Consider the following 27,369-nt stretch of genomic DNA (forward strand, 5'->3'; position numbering starts at 1 on the left):
CTTGCTCAGTGTCCCCCCGCCCCCAACAACCTCATCCACGTGGGGAGGACATCTGCTCCACTGCCATGGACGTTCCACTCTGTTCCATCACTTCCTCTTCCTCTGTCCCCACCTCCATCCCCCAAAGGGGGAGAATGACAAAGAGCTGCACCAAGTACGATATCAGGTAGAAAGGACTTAATCACCGGCCTTCAGAGAAAGACGGATGAACGCAAGGGTGAGGCTTCTGAAGAAATTCCAGAAACTCAGATACCCCAGAAGTGCCTGGAGAGCCACCCCCCTCCACCTCCCCACCAGGCGCGCTGTGTGAGTGAAGGATGCAGGGGAGTGGGGGATGCAGGGCAGGGGGCGGCAACTGGGGAGAAGCAACATGTGTCTGGTGAGCAAGAACACGCCTGGCTGAGCAAGACCCATCCAGGAGGGTCGACAATAAATCCAGCTAAACAAGGAGGCTCTGAGAGCCGCCCGTGCGGGGCAGCAGGGTGCTTCCCTGAGAGCCACAAAGGCAAAGGGTGGACCACAATCACCTGGCACCAGCCAGCTGGCAGCGGGTGGTGTTTCTGCCTGACAACAATGTATCCGGAGCGCACAGCATCTGTCGCTGGTGAATAACAAAGAATCCCCTGCACACAGCTAAACAATGACAACAATGATGGCCGTCTCCAGGGAGGGCAGAACCAGAGCTCCTCTCTCACCCCGACAGCAGCCCAGCCAGTCCTTCCCCCCGCACCTCCCCCAGACAGCCCTGCCTCCCAACAGAACCTCTCCCAGGCATCTTCCTTCCTCACTCCCCGGCCTGCCTCCTCCTGCCTCTATTCTAGACAGCACTAAACGATAACCATGAAAGGAGACAGTAATGGCCTTTTAATGACTCGGGCTCCAATCATGGAATCACTGCCAAGCCCAGGCTGCCAGCTGCAGCCCCGCCAGGAGACTCGGACAGGAGACAGGGCACTGATGGATGGGTCTTCCAGCTGACCCCGGCGGCTCCTTCACGATGGTCACCAGAGAGGCCGGGGGAAGCACTGGCCCCTGGCTCGTGAAGGCCAGAGAAACCTGGTCTGCAGTGTCCATCCATCCATCTGCTCTGCCCAAGGCCAATCAAGTGACCCCCTCACCTCCCAGGAGACGGCCCCTCCACATCCCCCGGCTTCTTCAAAGCTGCCGGACAGATATCTGAGAGCGAACCGTGCATGACAGCAAGGGTCAGGGACACTTCTTCCAGGGGCTGGAAAAGCCAGACTTGGCTAACATCGCTAGGAACCCAGGTCCCCCCTCTCGTTAGACCCCACCTCCATTCTCCAGCTAATCCACAGAGCCGACCAGAGGCCAGGTCAACCTCGGAGCAGACTCAGTCTCTGTGCCCACTCCCTGCCCCCTGCTCCCTTTCCTCCCGCTCGGTCACAGCGGGGCCTGCCCCTGCTGGACTCTGGCAGTCAGGCAAGTGTGTTGTCTGGGGAGGAAAGACCACCTGCTTGGCTGTGAACTCTGTGCCCAATGCTGGAACCTCCCCACTCCCCAGCACGTCCAGACCTGTGGCTTCTGTTGCCCAGTGGCTGCTTGGGACATTGTGGGCAACACGGTGGAGGCAACCCCAGAAGCGAGAGGGCCACACTGCTCACAAGAGCTCACCCTCCCAGGATGAGGCTTCTCCATGCCAGCCACCGGCTCCCAAACTTACCAGGTGAGTCCCAACTGCTGGGGGCACTCAGCCCTGACTTGATAGTTCAGACCTGCTGGGGAAGTTGCCCCAGAATCAATCCCCCACCTCACACTTTTCTTTTTCAAAGCCAGCGACACATGTGATTCTAATGCTCTGCCATGCAAGTAGAGACCAGGAGTCAGAGCTTGTGATCTCTAAAGAACAAAAAAGAAACTGAGAAGTTGCTCTAAGGCTGGAAGCATGCAAGCACAGTCTTCTGTTCAGATGCGGGAAAATATAGTGTGCAGAACAGGGTGGCCCCAGGCAAGACTGTGGAAGGGGTCAACTGAATATCTAGACAGGATGTGACCATTAGGAGCAAGGCCAAGTATGCTGGTAAGTCAGGGCACATGTCCTCGGGCCTGTCAGACAAGACGGGAGGACAGTACAGCCAGGCCTCTGCATGCAGCTGCAGGGACCAGTGACACCACCATGTGGGTAGGACGAAGCCACGTAAGTGGTGTGCTAGGTCAGTCAGATGGATAAAGGTTTTGGATAATCGGTCATGTCATCATCAAAGGAAGCTTCTATTAAGAGCATCATGCTTCTCTTGGTTAGCAGGTTTTTCGATGACCTGACACAAGGCAGGCCTCTGAGCAGACTTACAGGTGAAACAAAGTAGAAGAAATACTGTTCACTAAGAGAGTGTGCATTCAGAAGACCCTAGAAGCCTAACAGGAAGTGGTCCAATCTTACAGGTGGGTCCCCAAACACCCCGTCTTCCCACACAGGCAGAATGCAGAAGACAGGGCTTGACATCAGCCTGATGAAAGACTGCAGTTTTGCTCACAGAGGCCTTGAGGGGAGCGGTCAGTATCAAAGCCATCCCCTGGGGGTGGTAAGGGCTGGAGGGCAGAGGTCCACTGTGAGGAAATAACAGCCTCACTCTGCTCGATGCTGGACATCTGGACAGGCCACAGCCAGGACCCTGCCTGCGGCTCCAGGAGGTGGAGGAGGGCAGAGACCAATCTGAGCGCATCCACAGGCTCCCTGCCCCCTGAATCATTTGTCAGCTTTGTGCTCCTGCTCCCTCCACCCCGGGCAGCGGCAGGAAGACTTCCCAAAGACACTAGGGGTGGGAGAGGAGAGAAACTGCCTGTGGAACTACGGGCAGAGGGTCTGCCCTTCCCTCCTGCGGCCAGAGGCAAAGCAGCGGGCCAGAGTCCGGGCACCTGAGGCAGAACTGAGCGAGTCAGGAGCCTCGCCTAATGAGCAGTCATTCCTCTCTCCAGGAAGCAGTGAGAAGTGCAGTAGCAGGAGGATCTTAATGAGGGCCAAAAGGAGGGGAAGGGCTTCCTTGGTGGCTCACAGAGTAATGCAATGCAGGAGACCTGCGTTCGATCCCTGGGTCAGGAAGATCCCCTGGAGACGGGAATGGCTAACCACGCCAGTATTCTTGCCTGCATGGACAAGAGGAGCCCGAGGAGCTACAGTTCATGGGGTTGCAAAGAGCTGGACATGACTGAGCGACTAACACACAGAACAAGAGGAGGGGAAACCCAGAGACAGGAGTAGGCTCACCCTAAGGGAGAGTTTTCTAACGGTCTCGTCCATCGGAAGTGAGGCTGCTGGCAGGCATGCTGAGGGGAGCGTTCCCACAGAAGACTGGGCAGTCTGTGAGGGCCCTTCTTGCCTGAAATTCTTCTCTGACCTAGAACTGTGCTTAGCCAGTAGCACTCAGGAAGCCCCACTGTGAGGGGAGAGTACTGCAGTCCTCAGGGGTGCTGAGAAGCCAGGTGTGAGGCCAGGAAAGCCAGGAAGTCCTACAGTCTACTTGGGAATGCCACTTTGATTCAAAGCGGTGGGCACTGTGTCCATGCAGGGTCATGCCAGGCACATGGTTGCTCTTCAGGTGCACTCCCCTCTCTCCAGGAGTTCACGGCCGGTGAAGGAGACGCCAGGCGGCGGCCACAGGATGGCACAGATAGAGCACAGAGGACAGGGCTGGTCATCACTCCCTTCCTCCAATACACCTGCGGGCAGCAGGCTTTCCTGACTCTCACTGCTCCTCCTTCAGCCCATAAGACGTAAAATCATGAACCAGGGACAGTAAACACTCAAGAACACAGGTGAAGGAAGAATGGCAGATAGAAGTCAGTAGTAGTAATAATATGGGGGTAAAACAACCAAAAAGTTATAACAGTTGTTACACTTTATAAACTAAATGACTCCCTTCTAAGTCAGAATGTGAGGTTAATCCATGATCATTACAAATTGAGTCACAATTACCCTTAAGAAGATTATCACCAGCTGTCACAGCTTCAAAGAAAACGAGCCAGGTCCGGGCGATGCAGGTGCAAACCACCACTGAGGCAGCAGAACCCCCACCAGGAGAGCTAACAAGATATCGACCCACCTCTGGTCCCCAAGCCAGATGATACCTTCCAGTTCCGACATGCTGTGACACAAGGGAAACCTCACACCAAAGCACGTGCACACTCGCCCCTCCTCCTCATCTCCAAAGTGCATCACCTCACCACCTTCTGCCCCAGTTTCCTCTGTGATCAGGCAGGCATGTGGCTGTGGCTGTGATCAGCAGCCCTGTTAGTGCAAAAGGCAATTTGCATCTGCTCCTCTGAGCCATATCTCCTCATTCTGGAAGTCTACACCCAAGTCCAGTGCTTTCCTAGGCTCACAAAGGCTCAGAAAGACCCCAGCAAGGCGGGAGAGACCGACAACTTCTAACTCCAGCCCAACCCCAGCTAGACACCTACCCTCCCTGCCACAGAACAAGAAAGCAGGGTGGCAGAGCGATGGGACGGCGGGGCCACAAGGGGGCCAAGATGTTCCTCGGGGCTGGGCTTCAGGGTGGCAGGATTCTGTGCTCCAGATGGAGTGTGTGGGCTCAGGAAAGGAATGAGGGGATGGGGTGGTTGGGCCTGGGCTGGGGCAAGTGCCAAATCCCTCTCTGCAGGATGCCAGTGCCTGGGACTCGTGGGAAGACTAAGCATCTCCGGGAGATAGCCCCACCTCCCTAGTGCCCTCTCCCCCAGAGGCAGGCTCACCTCCCCAGGATGAGGATGACTTTCTCTAAGGCCTGAGCGCTCCCTTCACAAGCTGCTGTGGTTCTTGGCTCCTGGGAGAGGCTCCCCTGAACCATGATCTGGCCTGGTCCCCAGCCTGCGGATCCTAAACACACCATCACATCCCAGCTCCATGCGCTTCCCCTTTTCTCCCTTCCTCGTAAATCAGTCTGTGGCCAACACCCTGCCATCAGCACCTGGGCAGGTACTTTCACAGCACTCACGGCCTCTATCTCACAGGTACTGCCCAGGCATCTCTGCTGGGTGGTTAGAAGAGGTTAATGATACTCTGTGGGTTGCAGTGTCTTCTAGAAAGTCCTCAGCATACAGGTGTCAAGAAGGCCAGGATGCTCCAGAAAATACTTGTACCCCCAGCCAAGATGCCCTGTGTGGAGTGACAACCCTTCTGAGTACAGAGCCCCAGTCCCCTGATGGGACTGTCTCCTGGTCTATATGAGACTGCAGTGTGACTGCATATGTCCACAGGAAATCCTGGGTTGATGTGTGTGTATTGGTGGGAGGGACACCCACAAATTCTAACTTGGGAAGCCCTGAAGCCCCCAAAGAAGCTGAGATTAGAGACCACAACAATTCTCAAAGAGAAAACTGTGAAGTCTCAGGCCAGTGACGGGTGCTTGTTTGTAGCAGGATCTGCTTTTAACAAGCCTCAGGCAGTTTCAGCTGATTTCCATTTTGGATGCTGTCTGGACAGACTCATCGAAGAGCCCTGTCAGAATTATTTTCTATCAGTGACTGGAATCAGGTCTCTAAGAGCAGGCTGTGTTACAGGCAGGTCTGGAGTCTGTGCCTGCCAGCCACAAGCATGTGCACCTAGGCTGGCAAGAACATAGTGGACCTTAGAAGTCCAGCACCCCTTTTACACACATGCCTCTCAGGGGAGGCCTGGAGATAGACCCGTAGCCCATGGCAACCAAGGAGCCAATGGGTGACCAAGGATCTGGCGCTGCCATGGCGATGAGCTCTTTTCCAGTGGTAATGGAGAGAATGGAGTAGAGTGGATGGGGAAAGGCCTGCACCTGTGCAAGCCCCAGAGATTCCCCCCTCCCACCCTACCAACCTTCACACAGGCGTGAACACTCAACTGTCCCTGGGACAGACCACAGCATCGGGGAACACAGGCAGGCCATGCTTCCCTGTGTGTGCCCGGGTTCCTAGGTTCGTTCTCTTGTGCATGTGAAGGCAGTTCTCATGTACTGAGTTGGTTTGTATCCAAGTGTTTAAACCAGTTAGTGGATTAAGTGGATTTCTGTGTCTTTGATAGATACCAGTGGTACTTGTGTCTGGGTAGTGGGAGGCAGGTATTCCCCCAAATACAGGATGTGTGTGTGTACAGATAGGCAGGAGTGCACCTGTGAAAGCCTGAGAATCAGTGAGTGTGTGTGTGTGCACACGCGCGCAGCAATACATGGTGCATGAATATAGAAGCAGCCTGTACTTTAGGTTCAGAATGACTGTCTCCAGGAATTCACGCTCTTTGAGTGTGTGAACCGACCAGCAGGAGCCTCTTTGGTCCAGTGGACGTCCTATGGGTGCATGTCTGCAGATGTATGTGTGTGCACGCGGCTATACTGGTGTGTGACCAGTATGCTGGGCCTAGGAGAGGGCTCAGCACGGTCAACTCCCTCCCCAGGCAACCACATGGCGCTGCCCGCCCCAACAAGGCCCATACAGGCCCAGAGCACTGGCCTCTTCCAGCAACCCCGGCCTATAAGTGGGGAGGGCAGAGCAGGCGGGTTCACTGGGGCGCCCAAAGTTGGGGTAGGAAGGCCCAGCTCCTCCAACCCCCGCCCCTAGGGTAGGGCCAGTTGGGGAGGGTACAGCTGTCCTGCGCCCCAGCCCTGCATTCGCAACCAGCCCTGCTCCCGGAGTTCGGAGTGGTGGGCATCCCGACCCAGCACCCTCGACCCTGCCCCGAGCCTTCAGCATTGAAGGGTGGTGAGCTAGACCCGCGCCCCGTGGGGGAAGTGAAGATGGGGGCCGGCGCCCGCGTACCTGTAGGGAATCCAGTCGGAATGCGGCTTGGAAGTCATGTCTCTCGGGGGCGGGGCGGCAGCTGCGGCTCGGAAGGCCGGGGCCCTTGAGGGCCGGCGCGGGGGCCCTGCTCAGCTCCCGGGCCGCCCAGGGCCGCATCCTCCCGGGCCGGGGCGCTGGGCCCCGCCGAGGCCCGCGCTACACGCCAGGGCCCCGGCCGCGGGTTCGGAGAACGACTGCTTGCGCGGCGCGATGGGCGAAGCGGCTGAGTGCGCGGGGCCGCCACGGGCGTGCGCGCGCGTGGAGGCGGGAGAAGTCGCCCGCACCGCCCCCCGCCGCCTGAGGGGCTGGGGCCGGCGCCGGGGGCCGGGCCTCGGCGTGGCAGCGGCGGCCCACTCCCTCCCCCCTCGCTCCGCCCCGCCCCCGGCGGAGACCCCACCCCCAGACCGGCTCCGGCGTCCCAAACGCCCCCGGCCCCTCGCAGAAAGCGCGGGTCCCCTGGCTCCGCGCAAGTGAGAGCGCCTGCGTCCACATTGGGTGAATAGAGGCGCTACCACTGGTCGGGTCCCCGACCTCCAAGCCTCAGTTTCTCCTTCTGTGAAACGGGGATAATTGGAACACCTACCTACCTACCTGAACTATCTCCGCTAAGGGATGGGAAACCCTTGCTTAAATGGGGTGAGGGAGAGGAGAAGTAGGGGGTGGGATCCAGTTGTGTAGGAAAGGAATGATGCCCCCAAAGACGGAAAGAGGTCCAAGGGGACCTTCAGGTCCCGAGCATGGTCTAGTGCATCCTTAGCCCTTAATTTTTATATTACTTAATCTCCACAGCAGCCTTGAGAGGCAAGTAGTTGCTGCTGTTTCCCAAAGAATAAAGCCTCGGGAAGGCTAAGATGTCCAAAGACAGAAAGCTGCCAGAGATGGAGCTGAAAAGGACCCAGCATCTCTGTCTTTCAAAGCCCTAAGGACTACACTTAAACGGAGGCAAAACCTCTCAACAAAGATAACCTTACAGTCTCTGAGCACTGAAGTGGTCCTGGCTGTGACGAGCACCGAGTTCAAAGCGTGTTGAGGTGAAAGGCAGCCAATCCACAGCAGGGCTGGCTGAAGCTGGGGGAGACCCGGGGATCGCGGAGGGGGTCTCCACACTGCAGGTGGGTGTCCTCACGTGCATCCTGGATTCCGCACAGCCATCCCCCAGCCAGGCCAGGGGCGTGTCCGTGACTGCCTGGCTAATGGCGAGAGCGTGGGAGGGCAGCCCGCTGTCCTCCCATATAGGAGGGCCCCTCCTGCCGCCCATGGGTCCACAACCAGGAGCCCCCAACCCAGGACTCCCCCCACTATAAAAACAGTAACCAGGATCTTGGCGGAGGGGAGGGGTGGGGGGCGGGGGGGGGGGGCGCGTTTGCTTAGCATCAGGTGCCAGCTATAGAATTCGTGTAATTCTCACAACCACACAGTGGTAGGTGCTCTTATACCCATTTTATAGCAGAAGAAACAGGCATCAAGAAGACAGATCTTGCCCGAAGTCACACACCTGGCCAGTGGTGAAGCCAGGATCCACACACCAGTGCCCACAGCCCTTGTCCTTAGCTTCCTCCTGCCTATCACAGTTCTTGCAGTGCGCGCGCGCGCGCACACACACACACACACACACACACACACACACACACAGACATATGCACGCCGCCTCCCTCTTCAGGCTTCTGGCGCACAGGGCAGTCAGATCCATCTCTGTCTAGTGCAGCATCAACGCTAGCCAAAGGCTGTGACCTCTGATTATTTATCAACCTCCAAGAGCTATCACTGTCAATGAGAACAGGGAGCAGACAAAAAAAAAAAAAAAATTCACCCCAGAGTAGGGTGCAGGGGGCAGAAGGTAGGGCGGTTTCCTTGTCTGCTGGGACCCTTGGCCTGGGCCTGTGCTTTCACTCCTAAGGTTCCTAAGAAGGGCTGCAGAAAGGGGCTGGTCCCTGCCCTGGAGACCAAGGCAGCACAGCAAATCACTACCCCAGGCCTCTGTCTGTCAGGACCTGTGGACAGAACACTGCAAGAGGTGAGTACCACCCTCCAGACCATCAGCAGCTACCAACCACTTCAGAGATGAGCTGAGAAGACTGCCTCTTCAAGACTTGAGGCTACTTTCCTCCTTTTTTCCCAAATTATCTGACACCTTAAAGCAATCAGAATCAAGTTGGAAGGTCTCAGGAGCCTGGAGTAATTGAATCTATTAAATAGACACTTTTAAGTTCTGTCCTAAGGGAGGCAGAGTGAGGTGCAGAAATAAGACAGTTCTCCATGTCTCTTTCTGTGAAGGCTGTGTGCACCCATGGGATGTGGGGGAGCCAGAGGGGCTGTGTGCCATGTATGCATGAGTGTGTGTGTGCACATGTGTGTGTAAGGTGTCCCTGCAATCAGAATGAGCCTGCACAAGAACATTTCTTAGTTGAGATGCTTATGTGTATGCATGAGGAGGATCTAAGCATGTACTTCTGTGAGTTCTACAGGGGTGTGTGAGTTTCACACTCAATTCAGAACTGGTGATGGGTTTTGCTGCTCAGATGACGTCCCTGGTTGACATTTTAAGCGTATGCCCTTGGCTTCTACTAAAAAACCACTCCAGAAAGGCATGAGAAGAATATTGTGCTAAGCTGTGGTTAAAATACAGCTGTGCTGTACGGTGACCCTTGAAGAAGTACCTAAGCTTTTTAAATTTAGCCCAGGAACAAGGGTACCTCTACTGAAACAGAGCAACCCACACGCCTCCCTCACCACCTGTCCCATTCCTCAAAGATGAGGTATTTGCTGTGAATTTAAATTCTCCTCATGGCATGTTAGGCATTTTCAAACATGGTCATGGTTTGTCAAGGGAGAGAAAGAATACCCGGGGACAGAAACAACCTGCAGCAGACCTTCACCAGCTGCCACCCACCTGGACCCCAGCGCAAGTTCCCCTCAGTAAGGCTCATTCACTTAAGGAAGAAGGTGAGCATGCTGGCACCTTGCTACTTCCATGTGGAATCATAAATTTTCTGTTCCTAATTTAACAGTCTGAGTGTGGGCCACCTTGCGTCAATTTTGGAAGCAAAAGGATATGAAGAATAAATGAACACTGATCCAGATTGGGCACCAAGTCCCAAGGTGTCCTCCCAGCCTCATAGCTTGGCACAGAAACCTTGTATTCTGAGGAAGACAGTGCAATCGACCAAACATCAACTCGACCCAACTGGGCTCAAGGGTCCTCGCAGCAATTCAGCAGGTGTCAGGCTCAACCCTGCTCTCAGGAAGCTTTCAGTCTGGCAGGAGAGACAAAAAGCACCAATGTGCCGCTACCACAGCCCAGGTGTACAAAGTGCTGGGAGCAGCCAATGATTCTGAAGGGAGGGACGTCAGGTTAGGATAAGCCTTCCCTGAGAATAAGAAAGGATGACAGTTGAATTGGGCCTTGATGGATGAGGCAAGTTTTTGTTTTTGTCAGGAATGGAAGTCCCCAGGAGGGTTTTGATAGACAGATGAGGAAGGAATGGGTGACGTTTAACAATTCCTGAGAGTCTATGACTGGCTTGGCATGGTTCTGGGCTCTTTTACCAAAGGGCATTCTAGACAGAGAGGATGACATGAGCAAAGGCAGGGATATGAGAATCTGTGACCAACGCATGTGAAAATCTAAGTGCAAATCACCTAATGTGGTAGCGTGTAGGTGAGTGGTTTGGTGTGGCAAAATGGCCTAAAAGTTAAGGTAGGACCAGATCACATGGTCCTCAGAGCACCTGACTGGTGGGCTTGGATTTTATCCTATAGCCAATGGGGAACCACTAATGGGTTTTAAGCCAAGGGTAATCCAATCACTGTGGACGGTGACTGTAGCCATGAAATCAGAAGACGACTGCTTCTCTGCAAGAAAGTGATGACAAATCTAGACAGTGTGTTGAAAAGCAGAGACATCACTCTGCCAACAGAGGTCCATGCAGTCAAAGGCTATGGTCTTCCCAGTGGTCATATACAGTTGTGAGCTGGACCACAGAAGGCAGAGCACCAAAGAATCGATGCCTTCCAACTGTGCTGCTAGAGAAGACTCCTGAGAGTCCCATGGACAGCAAGGAGATCAAACCAGTCAATCTTAAGGGAAATCAACCCTGAATACTCACTGGAAGGACTAATGCTGAAGCTCTGGTATTTTGGCCACCTGATGCAAACAGCAGACTCATTGGAAAAGTCCCTGATGCTGGGAAAGATTGAAGACAGGAAGAGAAGGGGGTGTCAGAGGATGAGATGGCTGGATGGTATCACCAATGCAATGGACATGAACTTGGGCAAACTTTGGGAGGTGGTGAGGGACAGGGAAGCCTGGCGTGCTGCAGTCCACAGTGTTGCAGAGAGTTGGACATGACTGGGGTGCAGCTGAACAACAATGACAACAACCTGCCCACGTGTACCTTTTAGAAAGAGAGAATTGGGAACAAGATGGAGGATAAAGAGAGGGAAGCCCAGAGGTACTGAAACCTGCTAGATGGTGGATGGGGAAGTCCAGGGCAGAGACAAGAGGCCCTACACCAGCGACCAGTGCTTTGCAAAGCCGTGGGGCAGACATCATGGCAAGACGGCAGCACATGTGTGGGCAGCCAGAGAAGCCCTCTGAAATTCCCATTCAAACTGCAGAATATACAGAGACCACTGCTCCATTACGCATGATTAAAGTGAGAGAAACGGGCTTACTGATGTCTGTGAAAAAAATGTAGAGTAACCACTCATAGAATTAAAAGCAATATGTCTATTTTCCAAATCACTGCAGAAGAGAATAACAAAAAAAAAAATATTCAGAACAACAGAAATGATCACAGTCTAGGGACTTCCCTGGTGGTCTAGTGGTTGAGCCTCTGTGCTGCCAAGACAAAGAATGCAGGTTCCGTTACTGATTGGGGAACTAGGATCCCACATGCTGCACAGTGCGGCCAAAAAAAGAAAAAAATGATTATAGTCTAAAGGAAACACAAAACTCAGAAAGTATAAAACAAAGTAATAGGAAGAAAACCAAATGTAATGGTGAGGAAGTCAGTGTAAATGAGTGCTTATAAGACTGTCGGACATGACTATCATTTGTGGGCACCCTCTATGTGTTTATAGACTATCTCTATGCTGGGCACCCTCTGTGTGTTTCATAAAAGCAAAAGGGTGATGAAATGGAACTATGTAGTTGAGGCTCTGAGGTAATAGATATCACATTCCAGGGTGAGGTGGGACGCCACCAAATGTGACATGGAAAAGAGGCTGTATCATTAGCTGGCACATCTCTGATATATATAAAATAAAACAGGCTGAAAAAAAAATGGCTGTTGGGAGGTTCAACAGGAATTTTAGGGAGAGCCCCCAGGGTCCAGTGAGCCCTAAGTAGCAAGGGTGGAGAGTACTATGTCCTTCATCTCCAACCTGAAGGGTAGAGCTTGATGGAAACCCCTATGAGAGCTTAGTGTCCAACTCTTTGCAATCCCATGGACTGTAGTCCACCAGGCTCCTCTGACCATGGGATTCTCCAGGCAAGAACACTGGAGTGGGTGTTCCTCCTTCAGGGAATCTCCCCAACCCAGGAATTGAACCTGGGTCTCCTGTGTTGCAGGCAAATTCTTGACCATCTGAGCCACTAGGGAAGCCCAGTATGGGGCCACAGTGCTGGGGCATCTGAGTCACACCTGCCCTGATGGCTGAGAGGGTGCTGCTGCCCCAGGGTCAGCCTGTGCTCTCAGGTTAGTGGGGTGATGGATACAGTGTGGGCCCCAGCACAAGGAACAAGTGTGATTGTCTTAGATCCCAGGCCAGAGGGCCCCCTTGTTAAGGGAGGCCACATTGGGGGAGGGGGTGAGTCCAGCTACCTTCCCAAGGCCTGAGAATGGGTCCATAGGGTGAGTCATAGAGCGGAAGCACCAGCCACCTCAAAGGAGCTGTACTTGGGGAGACACCCCAGTGATGGAATGATCGCCAAGAATCCACTAAAACACCCCACATAGAGAGATAGCCCAGAGAGTGTGACACCAGCTTATCAGAATTATCATATCAGTCAGGGAGAACTTTCCTCTCCTCTCTCCCCACTTTGTACCTTCATCTTGGACCCTGGAGAGGGTCAGAACTGCTGAGTGAACCCTCGCCTACAAGACCTAGCCTGAAGCAAGCTGGGGTGGACAGAGAAGCTGATGTTACTCTGGAGTTCAAAGATTTTTTTAATCACAATAGATAGAACATATTAATGACTGACTGGACAACCTTTGGTTACCTGGAAATGGCCAGAAAAGTCATGGGACTTACCTTCAGGTTTTGGGGGGAAAACAGCCTCGAAGAATAAAATTAAAGCGACCATGGGAGACAAAAATAAAGTTGGCTTTATGATTCCATCTCATGAGTCATGCCTATTCAACCCAACAGCTACACATGGTTTCTCTCATCTAATCCTCACAACAACACTATGAGGTAGGTACTATTATTATCCCCATTCTGCAGATGAAGAAACCGGAGGTTACATAACCTGCTGAAAGGCCCACAGATAACAAGTGAAAGAGTTCAAACTCAGGCAGCACAGAGTTCTAGAGCCCACAGCTCAATGGCTATCATTTAGAGAAAACCTAGTGATAAGGCTTAGCCCTTTGACTCACTAATTCCTGTCCTAGAAATTCAGCCAAGAGAAACACGCACTGGAGCCAAAGTTTATGTACAGAGATAGTCATCCCAACTTTATTTCTATGGGGGAAATTGGCAGGAATTGGGGGGGACGGGTGTGGGGTAACAAAATGTGTGTCATTTGGGACTTGGCTAGATCAATGAGTCTACATTCACAGGATGGATCTCTAAGTATCTTTTAGGAGGAATGTAACAGAGGAACAGGTTTATGAGGTAAGATACAATATTGTAGGAAAGTATAATATCCTACAAAGAAGCTCCACACTGGCAATATGCACACATGGTCTCAGAAAAAGTTGCCCAGGGTGAGAAAGACACAGCCTAGTCCATCAGCAAAGCCACCCTAGGACTACCTTCCAGGTGCTGGCTTCCTCTTAACTCTAGCTTTTGGTTCCTTAGCTCTCCTGTTGACCCCTCCATAGCATAGACAGCACCCTGCCAGTGTGGCTGGGGAGACAGACAGTAAATGAACACTTGGTACACAACGGGTTTAGTGAATTAATAAGTAATATTCTTAAAGCTGTACAACTGAAATATCCTTAATCGTCCTATGCAGTATGATCTGTTACCAAGATGGCACCCAGGTGGCCGCCCTCCAGTCCACGTGGGCATTAAAAATCCTTGCAGTTTTGAGCCAGGTATAAAATGATTTATCTTGGAGGGGGTGGGGAAGTGTGGGAAGGATGCTTAATACCTGCCCTTGGCTCAGTTTACCAGCTCCGCCTTGAGGATCTGCTGAGCATCTTCTGCTCTGAGGACCCAGACCTGGGTGGGGTGTGGCTGGGGGACCCAGAGCCAAGGCACAGAGTCTCTGCCCACTTTCACACAGGGCATCCAAGGAGCAGGGGCTGAGGTTAGAAATAGGAAAAGGTTCTGAGGAGGAGGGCCCAGGCCCCTGCTCAGCCTGCAGGAGGGGTTTATTTTATCAGTGTTACTGAATTTGCAGATAAACAACAATGAATTAAGCTGATCAGGAAGAGAGGGAGCACGTTCTCATTTGTTCATAATGCAAGATTTATCTAGCAGAGCTCTCTGCTTTGTCAAACAGAGAGCCACTGCCTTTATATCCTCCAGCAAAGAACATTTTATTTTGTAACCTTTCAGAAAACCTATGAGTTTGCGGTTTTGACCTGTTTTTTTTCCCCCCTCATCTAAGAAAACCATGGTTATTTAAAATGTGAGATGCATTTTAAACAACCCTACTCTGAATTTGCTAACCCATTTCTCTAGCAAGAGGAATCAGACCCTGAAATGCAATTTAAACTATTGGCAAAGTTTATTACCCCTAACATACCATCTTTTTGCTCCAAGGCCCTTCTCTTTTGCTGCTAATGGTTCATAAATAACAAATTCTAATCAGATTCTAAAGCTACTAGGTCACTGAAGCAGCAGTGTCCTCTAAGGAAAAAGCCATGGGATTGGAATGAAGCTGTTCTACATTTCTGGCTCAGTTTTCCCATCTCTGAAATGGAGAGTAAAGTCCCCAAGATCTATAGAGGCAGCAGGTATAGAAGAAAGAACACCAGACCCAGAATCCCAGTCCTGGCTTTGGTGTCAATATGCTGTGTGGCTTTGAGTGAGTATGTTGCCTTTCTGTGCCTCCAGAAATTCAGGGGGTGGGATGTTCTCCAAGGCTACCTTCCAGCGCTACACATTTCTCTGATATTTTAACTCTTTACAGCAGGGCTGTTAGGAGACAGAAGAAGGTGATTAGAATTTGTTCAACTCTGAAATAAGGATAAAAGTCTTGCGTTTTATAAAAGAAACACACAGCAATGAAAACACACCACACGTGAACTGAATTCTTGTCTTCTCTGTGCTGCTAACTCACGGGTAGCCAAGCACCACTTGCAGGGCTCACCTCAGTCTCCTCATCTGTTATGTGGGGACAATGCGCATCTTGCCTACTACATTGGGTGTGTGAGACTGAACGCAGAGAAGGAATGTGAACCTGCGATCACTGTGTTCCAAAGCACCACGGAGATGTGACAACACATAGCAATTAGAGCTTCCACTTATTGAGCCCTGGTGTGGAGCCAGCACTGTGCTGAGCATTACCTGTATTATCTCATTGATTGCTCACAGCAACCCTGAGGAGCTATTACACGAAAGGAAGCATAAGCTCTATGGGTGGTCACAACAGCAAGGATTTACTCGCCTTGGCGGAAGCCTGGGCTTTGGGGCGTGGGCCCATCTCAGAGGAGGATGAGAACAGGCAGTCCCAGTGGCTGCTGCCCTGCCTGGGCTCTGCGGGGAGGAGAGAGCCGTTCCACCTCAGCATCTCCGAGCTCTGGGCAGCTCCTTGTAGACTTCCTCAGTGAGAGAGTGCCCAGGGCTGGTGGGGCTGGGGGGGCAGAACCCACCTATGCCTTTCTCCAACTCCAGGCTGCTTCCAGCCTCTCTGCATCTCTCTCCCTGATTCTCAGTCCTCCTCCCAGGCCACCCTCCTTCACATCTCTGCTGCAGGCACCATCTCCCTGCTGCTGCAGAGCCAGCCCCTTCCATGGCCTTAAGGCTGGCACGGGGCAGGTGGCAGGGAATGAGGGGCCGGGCTCAGCAGGACGAGGCCCTGGATTTTGGCTTGATTTTTCTCAGGCCAGCTGGCCCTGTCCAGGCCCTCATACTCATCACTACTTCTGGGATCTCCTTGGAGATGGGCAAGCTGGGCTGGCCCTCAGAATGGGCTTCAAAGTTCTCCTCTCCCAAGCAGGCAGAGTTCGGAGAGGTGTTACGTGTTCCTCTAGCTTATGTCACCCTCCACTCTTCCCCAGCTTCTTGTAACACCTGATCCAAAATCCCACAGGCCTCCCTGCTGGTCCCACCTCTGCATACTAACACCTCAGCCTGTCTGGTTTTCATGGGTGATGGGTACCCATTTCTCTGGCTCAACCCAACCTGTTTTTTACTTTGCCCCATCCCACTTCTTGGCTCTCACACACAGTAGAGTCTTCCAGGGGATCCCCACCAGAGCAGGTGACTGGACACTTGCTGACGCTGTTGGCTGACATCCTCGCTCATCCAAAGATACTTTTAATGTCTTGGATGTTGGGAGACCTGAATCTAAATCCCCGGCCTCCTTTCATAACCATCGACAAATCTCTTCCCAGTTTTCCTGGCCTCTATGTACCAATCTGTAAGATGAGGGGACTGGATTAGATAATGTCTAAGGCCCCCAATATCACTGGAGGTCCAGTATCCAGGGTCCCATCTGACAATTTACATGAAAAAGATGCACATTTCTCACCTCCCACTCTAAATGCCCTGGGAGGGGTGAGTAGGGAACACTCAGAGCAGGTTCACTTCGCTCTCACACCCTTAAGCAAAAGTATAATGAGCAGAGGCCATCCCTCACCTGGCCGCACACCCAGAAGACACATGGGAGATGCAGAATGCACCCTGGCAATGGATCTGAATTCCTTCCTTCCCCAGAAAATGAGTAGAGGTGATAAGCATGTACAAATAACTCAGTAGAAAAGTAGACAAGTCCCACAAAAATTCCAAATGACCACAAGTACATAGGAAAAACTAGCACCATGATATTTCCTCCCACCACCCTACCACATGAAATCCACCAGGTCCTGTGGCTATTAACTCCTAAGTATCTCTTCCATTGTTCCCCTCCATCAATCTTCTCACCATTTCCAATGCCACCACCCTGGTCCATGCTACTTCATCCGAGGTACATGGGGTCACCATGTATGCCTCAGGTGTCCACTCTGGAGCCAGATCTGTGGCTTCAAACCAGGCTCGCCACAAACTCTCTGTGTACTTGGAGACTTAATAGTTAATATACAGAAACCACTCGGAACAGCGCCTGGCATGTTGTAAGGAGATGTATGAGTTAGCTGCTGTTACATAAGGCGCTGCACCCCCTTTCCCTCTGGCTCTCCTGCAGTCTGTTCTCACATGGCACCGAGAGTGATCTCTCCACAATGCAAATCTACCATTGCACCTGCTGCGTTAAATCCTTCACTGACTTCCCGGGCTTGCAGACCAAAAAAAAAAAAAAAAACATTTAACTGTCCATACAACCGATCAAGTTTCCATTCTCCAGTCATACTGGTCTGCTTTCTGACAAGCCAGGCTCACACTCTCCCAACCTCAGCAGAGGCTGTCTCTTAGGTCTAGAATCTACTCCCCACCCTCCCTGCTTCTAATTCAAGGCTCTATTGCTGAGACCTAGGGTGGTGGTTTAGTTGGGATGGAGCCAAACAAACTACCTCAATTTTTAAAAGTTCCTGAAGGCAACATTGAGGAACAGTCATTCAGTTCAGTTCAGTCACTCAGTCGTGTTCAACTCTTTGTGACCGCATGGACTGCAGCACAGCAGGCTTCCCTGTCTATCACCAACTCCTGGAGCTTGTTCAAACTCATGTCCATAGAGTGGGTGAAGCCATTCAACCATTTCATCCTCTGTCATCCCCTTCTCCTCCCACCTTCAATTGTTCCCAGCATCAGGGTCTTTTCTAGTGAGTAAATTCTTCGCATCAGGTTGCCAAAGTACTGGAGCTTCAGCTTCAGCATCAGTCCTTCCAATGAATATTCGGTACTGATCTCCTTTAGGATTAACTGGTTTGATCTCCTTGCAGTCCAAGGGATTCTCAAGAGTCTTCTCCAACACCACAGTTCAAAAGCATCAATTCTTTGGCGCTCAGCTTTCTTTATAGTTCAACTCTCACATCCATACATGACTACTGGAAAAACCATAGCTTTGACTAGATGGACCTTTGTTGGCAAAGTAATGTCTCTGCTTTTTAATATGCTGTCTAGGTTGGTCATAGCTTTTATTCCAAGGAGCAAGCATCTTTTAATTTCATGGCTGCAGTCATCATCTGCAGTTATTTTGGAGCCCCCCAAAATAAAGTCTGCCACTGTTTTGTTTCCCCATCTATTTGCCATGAAGTGATAGGACCAGATGTCATGATCTTAGTTTTCTGAATGTTGAGTTTTAAACCAACTTTTTCACTCTCCTCTTTCACTTTCATCAAGAGGCTCTTTAGTTCTTCTTCAGTCATTAGTCTACTATATTAGACTATATATTAGCCTATAATAGTTGTTAGTCTACTATACTAGAAAGTAGAGTCATAATTTACATTGTGGCAAATGGGATCAACCCAGGGGTCAAACCTGTAATAATTTCCATTACTGCAAATGGCACTCTGTACTGGGTTCTTAAGAAAACTAAAATGGATAAATGAGAAAATCTCTAGAATCAGAAAGTTCAATAAAGTCACCACATAAAAAGATGAAAAGAAAATAGTCAACATTTCTATTATTATTATAAAATAATAATCATTTACAGCTTGAAAGATCTCTCATCTACAATGGAAAGATTATGTGTTTTAAAATAATATTAATGAAACTTATTTGTGATCCATATGAAGAAACTTATGCAATATAGTTGAGATTTATAAAAAGAACTTGAATGGAGATTCCTAATATATTCCTACCTGATAAGAAGAGTATTTTAAAGATAGTAATTTTTCCTAAATTAGACTTCACTTAATTCAAAGCAAAAATTGAAGGGAATTTTGAAACTTGATAATGTACAGTGATTTCTTAAGATTCCCTTAGATGATGACCTGAGGAAAGGACGACACAGGCCAAGATGGTCTGTGAACCAGGCTTCCAAGACAAGAAAGGCAAAGCAGTCGTTTTGCCTTGCTGACTAGTGCCAATCAGCAGTGTTCCTAAAAACAGGTTATCAACAAGGATCTCCTGTAGAGCCCAGGGAACTCTTCTCAACATTTTGTAATAACCTACATGGCAAAAGAACCTGAAAAAGAATAGATATATGTATATATATATAACTGAATCACTTTGCTATACACCTGAAGTGAATACAGCATTATAAATCAACTATATTCCAACATAAGATGAAAATTTTTTTAACAAAGAGGGTTCCTAAATTTTGTCTTACAAAGCAGTTGGGTCAGTGATAAAATTAGGTGTCCATTCTGTACCTCAAGTGTTTTGAAGGGTAACTGGGCTAATAAGAGGTGAGGTGTTAGTTCTGAGGTATCAAGTTTGAGAGAGTGGGCAGTGAGAGGCAGACTGCGGCACCAGAGCACAGAGAGCTAAGGGCGCAGACAGACTGGGACCCCGCTGAGGAGGTGGGAAGGCTGCAGGGCTGGCGGTGCAGGTTCAGAGGATGCGTGGGCTGGGCCTGCTCCCCCGACTCCACACCCTACACAGGAAGCTGCCAATGGGCTCCTGGCCTCAGGCAAACCCATAGTGCAGAGTGATCACCAGCACCAGCTACACCCACCCTGAGGGAGCACATCTGTCACTGTGCGGCCATCCCGCGCTGCCTCCCAGGACGGTAGGTGAGGGGCAGTGGCAAGGGGAGTTGGTGTTACCACTTCCCTTTTTGCCTATTTCACCCAATCAATGGGCCTCTTTTTCATTTTCAGAGCCGGGAGTTGAGCGCACAATTCAACTGACCTGTGTTGATGCCCAAGATTAGGGTAGCCTGGGATAAACTATTTTCCTGCCCTTCATTCCTCTAGATAACCCAGGTAAAAATTATCTGGAGGAAAAGAAAAGTAAGTAAGAAAAGCAAAGAAAATTCTGATAATGATGGCTAATGAGAGGAGGACCAGTCCCACTAGATGTTGAAATATATTATAAAGCAACACCAACTGGAACAGCACACTGATAGATAGGAATCCAACATGAAATTTCAGTGGACAAAGACAAGCAACCCAGAAACATACCCCATTTTCTATAAGAACTGAAATATCACCCAAAAAGTACTAAATAAGAAAATAGGAATGCAAAATTGTGATGACAACTGTATAAAATGAAGTGTACATGGGGTTATCTGCAAGAGGAGAGGGAAACACTCCAGAGCCTTGAGATTTTGGCTGATTTTCAGTGGAAGAAATTGGGGTTACCACAGCAGGCAGTTTATGTAGAGAAAGAGCAAAGAAAAAAAAAATCTAACAGTTCAGCAAAGCAGGAAGTACGCTGGGATCTGAATTCTAGCCACAACTTCTCACTGATGAGTGGCCTGGGACTGGGTCTTCCCCTTTCTGGGCCTCAGTCCAACAATTCAAAAATAAAGGATTAACACAGATGAGCTCCACTGGCCCTTCCAGCTCCGCCCTTCTTCTGGGATTGACAATCTGGGGAATCATCCCCCATCTCTGGTTTCTATTGCAGGACGTGATGGGAAAAAAAGAAAGACCCTCAGACCTTTCCTGACCCAAACTGCTGAGTGACTCTGGAGGTTGGCTCTGTTCATCTGAGCATTGAGACTCCCTCTGCCGTGAGCCCTGTTAGTCTCTGGCACCCAGAGATGAGTAAGACGGTGCCAGCCTCTGAGAATCACAGGGCACTGGAGCACACCGGTGAACACAGACACAGCAAGTGATCATTCCGAGCAGAATGAAGGTCTGGACCAGTGGGGTCCAGCGCTGTGGGGGCACAGGGGTGGGCAGGAGAGTCTGGCCAAGGGTCGGGCAGAGCTTTGCAGCAGAGGCACCACTCAAGGCTGGAGAGAGGTTTAATGAAAAGGAGTGAGGGAGACACGGGAGGCAGGAGAGCACTGGGGTGGGTGGGTGGTGTATGGAATGAATGGGGAGGTTATTCGGGGCCAGGCTGAGGTCTTGAATCTCTTAGCAGCAACAGGAAGTTGGGGAGACACATGGTCCTGCTTGTAAGGGAGATCACAGGCAGCCCTTAGAGCAAAGTCTGGGGTGAAGCAAGAGGGAGGCAGAGATACAAGTGAGTGGGCTCCTCAAAAGCCCAGAAGAGAGGGGCCTGGCCTCTGGCTGAGAGGGGCACCAGGGTGAGTGGCACAGCTGAGGTCAGCCCACTGAGAAAGGGCTCCGGGCAGGGCGCACAACCGGAGGGAAAGCAGAGCCTTTGGAGATAGCTTCTGAGGCCAGGCTGCCTCAAGCTTTTGTGTTTGGAGTATTTTTTATTTTGGTTTTTTTTTTTTTTTTTTTTTTGGCTAATAATCCTGGCTCTGCCATTTAGAGTCATGGAACTCTGAACTATTCATGTAACCACTTTGGCTTCAGTCTTCTTATCTGCAAACAATTGCAACTATTTCTTAGGGATTTCGGGAGATTAAGTGATTTAATAAATGAAAGCCTTTGGAATAGTGCCTGACATAGTAGTGCTCCATGAGAAGCGATGATGACAATGAAGATGATGGAGGAATAGCTGGAGGTGGGGCAGGGATCCCTACAGGAAACACAGTGGGAGAAGAGGTGTGGGAGGGGGGTTGGACATGTGAGTTCCAGTTCAGATATGCTAGGTTTGCATGTCTGTAGGACACGCATTTTGGGTAAGTGGAAGAGCATACACAGAGGATGGGCCGGGAGATGAGTTCAGGGAGTCTTGAGGGAGGAGGCTGAGGGAGAGAGGGCAGAGAGGCTGCCCCAGGGGAAGAGGCAGAGAAGAGGCTGACCCAACAGCGGGATTTTGTGGGGGTGAAAACCATCAGAGCGAAAGCTCCCAGGGCAGGGATTTCCTCTGCTTTGCTCCCCAGTTTATCCCCATTACCTAGGGCAGTGCTGGAACAAAGAAGATCAATATTTCTTTGCTGGGTATGTAAGTAATCGTTCCTATCTACTCCATATATTTTCTTAGCCACAAGGTAATAACAGAAGCTAATGTTTATTAAACATCTACTATGTGAGAGGCACTGGTGCTAAAAACTGCATCTACGGGGTCTCACTGAGTTTTTATGGAAGCCCTACAAGGGAGGTACTATCAGTGTTCCCATTGACCAGGAAACAGGTTTCAAAGGTAAAGCAATTTGCCCGAGTTCACACAGCTAGGAAGGAGCAGAGACAGGGTCCAAACCTGGGAATTTGTGACTCCTTGACACTGGCTGAACAGGATGGGAAACTGGGAAAGGACAGCCCATCAACCACCCCATCGCACTGACTCCCAAGTGCCCCATCAAGAGGGACAGTTCCTAGATCTTGCTGGAGGAAGGGGGAGGCAGAGGTGCGAGCCAGAGATGCAGGACCTGGTTAGTGTAAGACTGGTGGGGTAAGGCCATCGACAAACCAGTATCTTACGCAGCCAGACACTGGGAGAACAGAGAAATCAGATCAGGAAATCAGAGTGGAGCTGCCGGAGTGAGAGGTTCAGGATGAAGGGCAGCGACAGAGACAGGGAGGGGTCCTATCTTTACGCAGTGATGGCTCTGTGCATGTGTGAGTGTGTGTGTGCTGCAGAGAGGTGATGGGCTGCACAGGTTACCCAGAGGATCCTGGCAGGTCCAGGCAGGTCCAGGGGTGTCCTGGGGGGAAAGGGACTGAGGGCCATTTGCCAGGAGCAGGGGCTGCACACCTGGAAGGGGCGGGGCCTGTGCAGGGGCTTCACACCCCTTCCGCGCTTCTGTAACCACTGCTGAAGTCCCCGAACACCCGCAGTTATTACTGGTGTAACTTACAGGCTAGTTCCTAGACTGAGGACTCCAAACCCAGGGATCATGTCTGATTCAGGCTACAAGCACAGCACCTGACAACCGAGCACATTTTCCAGAAAGGGATACAGTCACATAGGCTAGATTTGCCCTGGATCTCCAACTTGCAGGTGACAGCCTGGGATTCAGGACCCTGGAATCCTCTTGCTCCAGGGCTGTGGTGCCCAGAGCGGGGGGCAGGGGGGTCCTGGAGGAAGCCCGAAGCAGCTTCAGCCTGACTCTCCCCAGATGTCTGGATCCTCTACATGGTCCTCCTGCCTCCAAAGAACAGTCCATCCCCTGGTCCCCTGTGCACAATAATGGACCAAGCCCGGGATCAGAGCTTGGGCACAGGCAGCTGGCCCATCCAGGGACTGAACCCAGCTCTCTCCGGACTGCACAGAACTGCCTGCCCGCTCCCATCCTGACCCCATGCTGGGCCCCTCCTGACTCCCTTCTTCACTATGCTGCCTGCCTCTGGTGATGCTCCTGCAGGGGAAAGGCGGTTCCGTGCCGTGCCAGGCAAGACCTCAGCCCAATCCTGATCAGACCTGCTGGCTCTGCCACTCTGGGAACACTGGGTGTGAGAGAGAACCGCTGAGGGCCTGTTCTGCCCCTGGCAGGACCCTGGAGCCCCACAGGTCCCAGAGCCTCAAGGCAGCATCCAGCTGCGTCCTCCCTCCTCAGCCAACTCTAGGGCAATACATTAGCCACAATTAGCCACAGCACCAGCTGGAGCGCTAACCACCATGCATATACTCTGTTCCCTCCGTGACCCTGGGGTTACAGAGGCGTCAGCAGTCACAGAAGCCACACTTCACATATGAATGGACCTACTATGTGCATGAGTGGTGTGAGTGCTTTCCACGTATCATTGTGACTCCTCATGTGATTCTGGATTCGAGATGTTAATAAACCCATTTTTCAGATGAGGAAACAGAGGCTCAGAAATTTGCCAGGATTTAACAATCCACTGGGCTAAACTCACCATAACCTGCAGGTCAGATTAACCCAGAAGCTGAGGTTTTGTTCCAGCTCTGCTCCAGAGCTTTGCCAGCGCACATGCTGCCCCCTCCCCTCCCCCAGCCCCTCCCCCCGGGCCCTCCTGCTGAGGGCAGATGCCCACCTGAGACACACAGGGCCCTGCTCTAGAAGCTAAAAGAAGCAAAAGGAGGGAAACCAGCATTTGTTGAGCAACAACTGTCTGTGCTGAGCACTTTCCTTTCTAATTCAATTCTTTTGAATTCCTCTGTAATTCCACCACCCTATAATGAATATTCCCATTTTACAGAAGAGGAAGTTGAGGGTGGGAGATGGTAAATGAAGGTGACACAGAAACACACAGCACCAGGATCAGACCAGGTTATCCGAATCTGAATCCGCATTTCTGCTGCACCAAGCCACTTCTCAGCTCTGTCTAGTTGCCATTTGGGGGTCCTGGGGCCATGTCTCCCCTGTCCATGATCACCTGCTCCAGCCCCATCCAAGCCCTGGATCCATGAGCATCAGGCCAGGAATGAGAGGGAAAGGAGATTCGCTTCCGGCCCAAAGGCCGGAGGACCCAGAGCCCAGGACAGCTCCCAGCTTCCCCGCCTCAGCCCCATGTCCATGAGCCAGGCCTCCCCTCAGTAGATCCAAACTCAGGTGCTGGGCTGGAACACTGATCCCTGGCCAGCTTCTGCCAATTGCCCTCCAAGAGGCCGGCCCTTGTTGTCTGTATCACACACTGGCCCTGTGTCCTCCCCTCCCCCAGCATCCTGCTTCATCACAGACAGGCCCTTGGTACAGGAACTCCTAGACGCCCTTGGCTCACAAACTGCCCTGTAACTCCATCCTACCCGGGACACCCTTGGATGTCCATGTGTGACTCTGCGTTCTCAGATTTTCTCAGCACTTTACACTGTGACTGCCAGCCTCACACTCCAGTTTCCGCTGCCCACCAGTCAGGTCTGCTTGGACTTATTCTCCTCCCTCCCTCCGGCCTGTTCACTCTGAGATCCCAGGGTGTCCTGTGGCCCTGCCCACAATGACCACAGCACTCCGTTGCCATCACCGGGTTTCATGCCCTCGAACCTCACAGTCTCTGTCTTGAGAGCCCCTTACATCACTGGCAAGCCCTCCCGACATTATCTGCAGGCTTTAGTGCTAGACCTTGATGTGGGTCAAGGCTCCCTAAGACTGTCCCAAACTCGTCAAGCCTGAAGCTCAGCCAAGGCATGGCAGCCCAGATCTTACAAACGTTCCTGGCCTTACACAGATGGCCTCGCTGGCCACAGTCAAAGCCCTGGCTTGATAGGCAGTGGACAAACTCCTGGTGTAGCTCCCCAGTGGTGGTTGAGATCAAACAACAGGCAGGTCGATTACAAAGCCCAGAGTTTAACCCCAGGACCACAACCACAAGCACAACATGGTAATCTAGGCACCCAGAAGGCCACAGCTGGTGCAGGCAGCTATGAGTCACCCATCACTCAGCCTCAGAGCAAGTGGAACTGTGGTCCAGGTGCCCTACCGCAGGGGGCAGAAAGATGAAGTCTAGAAAACCAACATTTTCCATTTCTCAGCCCTAGTCTAGCTCTTTGACTCAGGACTGATCCCACCATAATCCCTGCCTATCAGGTACGTAGGGTCCTTCAGAGAATGCCCAGCTCCACCGGTCATTATGGGAATACATATGGGAACAACTTTACAGCACCATTCCTAACCAATATGGCAAGACAGGAAAAGTCAAAACAAAATAAAACAGACTTGTGAATGCCAACGAGGAGGGAGGGTTGAGGAGGGATGGTTTGGGAATCTGGGATTAGCAGATTCAAACTATCATACATAGAATGGATAAACATCATGGTCCTACTGTATAGCACAGGGAACTATGTTCAATATCTTGCAAAAGACCATAATGGAAAAGAATATGAGAAAGAATATATATATACACACACACATAAAACTGAATCACTCTGTGGTACAGCAGAAAATAACACAGCATTGTAAATGAATTATACTTCAATAAAATAAATTTTAAAAATAAATAAAAATAAAAAAACAAAAAAACCCAAAACATCTCCAAACAAATAAAAACAATTAACCTTACTACTGGAGGGCTGTGTAGACTGGCCACACATAATCGGTATCATGGTAAACGGATTCAATATTTCCAGAGAACTATCTAGTAATATGTGACAAGAACTATAAAATTGTGCATGTCCTTTGACCTAGTGATTCCACTCGGGGATTGCTTCCCAGTAAAATACTAAGAAAGTAATTTGTACAGAGATATTCATAGCAGTGATATTTATAATAGCAAGAAATTGGAAAGGGCCCAAAGGTTCAGCCCTTGGGAAGTGACTCAGCAAACTGGGTCGAGTGAGCAGCTTAGAGGCTCTGCAGCCAGGAGGTGTGGACGTGCCTGGGGTCAGGGAAATGAACGTGCAGCCCCAGGCAGGCCAGATGGGAGGTGACCCAGCTCACAGCACTTCAGACTCCAGCTCCACCATGCAAACATTCAGTTAGTTACTTCGTGTTACTTTCAGGTTGATTCAGTGAAGTCAGTAACCTTCATATTAATCAGGAGAGCTTTTAAAGGTCATTTTTCAAAAGACATTAAACATACTAAAAAATGAACTCTACTGACAAAATTCCATAATGATCCTTGGGCATGCTCGCCTTCCAAGATAACCTCTCTTGAACCTCCATTCTCCAGTTTCTCTGCTGAAGGAGTCAGGCTCACCCTCACGACCGGATGGGGGCAGTGCAGGAGCTGGTGTGGACCTGGGTGCCCTGGGCCCTGAGCAGGCTGTGAGGACCACAAGCCTAGGCATGAGGCTCCAGCCACTAAGATGCAGGAATCCCATTCTTTCAGGCTTCATCCTTCTTTTCCTTAGTCTTTTTCCCTCAAGGGCCCACCATATGCACCATTCTTTCTCCTCTGGGCCTCAGGAAGAGGTTCTGAAGAGGTCTTCCATCCTTCATGTGAGATTCTGGGTGACCATAACGTCTCTAAGAGTCAAAGCATGAGCATCTTCTGGTGGCACTGTGGGCAGTGGCCTGCCTATGGTAGGACTGGGCTGGGATATGAGTCCTCACCCAGCTACAGTGCTCCATCAGAATCACCTGAGGGGCTTTCAAAAACTAGATTCCTGGGCCCCAACCAAAACTCTGTGGGGGTAGGGCCTGGGAACATGTATAAAGGGCCTGGGAACATGTATAAACTCTCCAAAGGCCTGTATGAGGCAAATCACTGTCCTAGCGCCTCTCATGCCTAAGAAAGAAGTCACGGGCCTGTCTTCCTGGGTTCATGTGGCTCTTATCTGGACCAAAGGCCAGCTTGCAGTCAGCAGTCACAGCAGAGACCATAGCCTCCCCACCCCCACACGACCCTCAAGGGAAAGCCCTAGCACAGTAGCCTAGGATGCCTCAGAGGGTCCTCCACAGGCCCCTGAAATAGGAACTAGGCTCCTTAGCTGTCCACAGACTAGTTCCCCACCCCCTGCCTTGGCCGCAGCATCGCATGTCGCTGACACCAGCAGCCCCCTGGCTATCCAGGCTGCCCCAAGCAGCTACAG

The 27,369-nt window shown here is 51.1% G+C and overlaps 1 protein-coding gene across 3 annotated transcripts in view; it reads right to left on the bottom strand.

Annotated features, from left to right (window-relative positions):
- TUB (TUB bipartite transcription factor) overlaps positions 1-27,369 on the bottom strand; it is an 88,977-nt gene that overhangs the window by 18,420 nt on the left and 43,188 nt on the right. The window contains exon 1 of one of the 3 annotated variants that reach the window (XM_043903912.1): positions 6,739-7,056. The exons of 1 other annotated variant lie outside the window; for it this stretch is intronic. In XM_043903912.1, the coding sequence (XP_043759847.1) occupies positions 6,739-6,776 (38 nt within the window). In that variant the 5' untranslated portion in view covers positions 6,777-7,056. Of the gene's footprint in view, positions 1-6,738; positions 7,057-27,369 lie in introns of those variants that run through there. One more of the 3 variants, XM_043903931.1, reaches the window with a different exon arrangement.

This window comes from Cervus elaphus, chromosome 1 (genome assembly GCF_910594005.1).
Source record: "Cervus elaphus chromosome 1, mCerEla1.1, whole genome shotgun sequence".
NCBI lineage: Eukaryota > Metazoa > Chordata > Mammalia > Artiodactyla > Cervidae > Cervus > Cervus elaphus.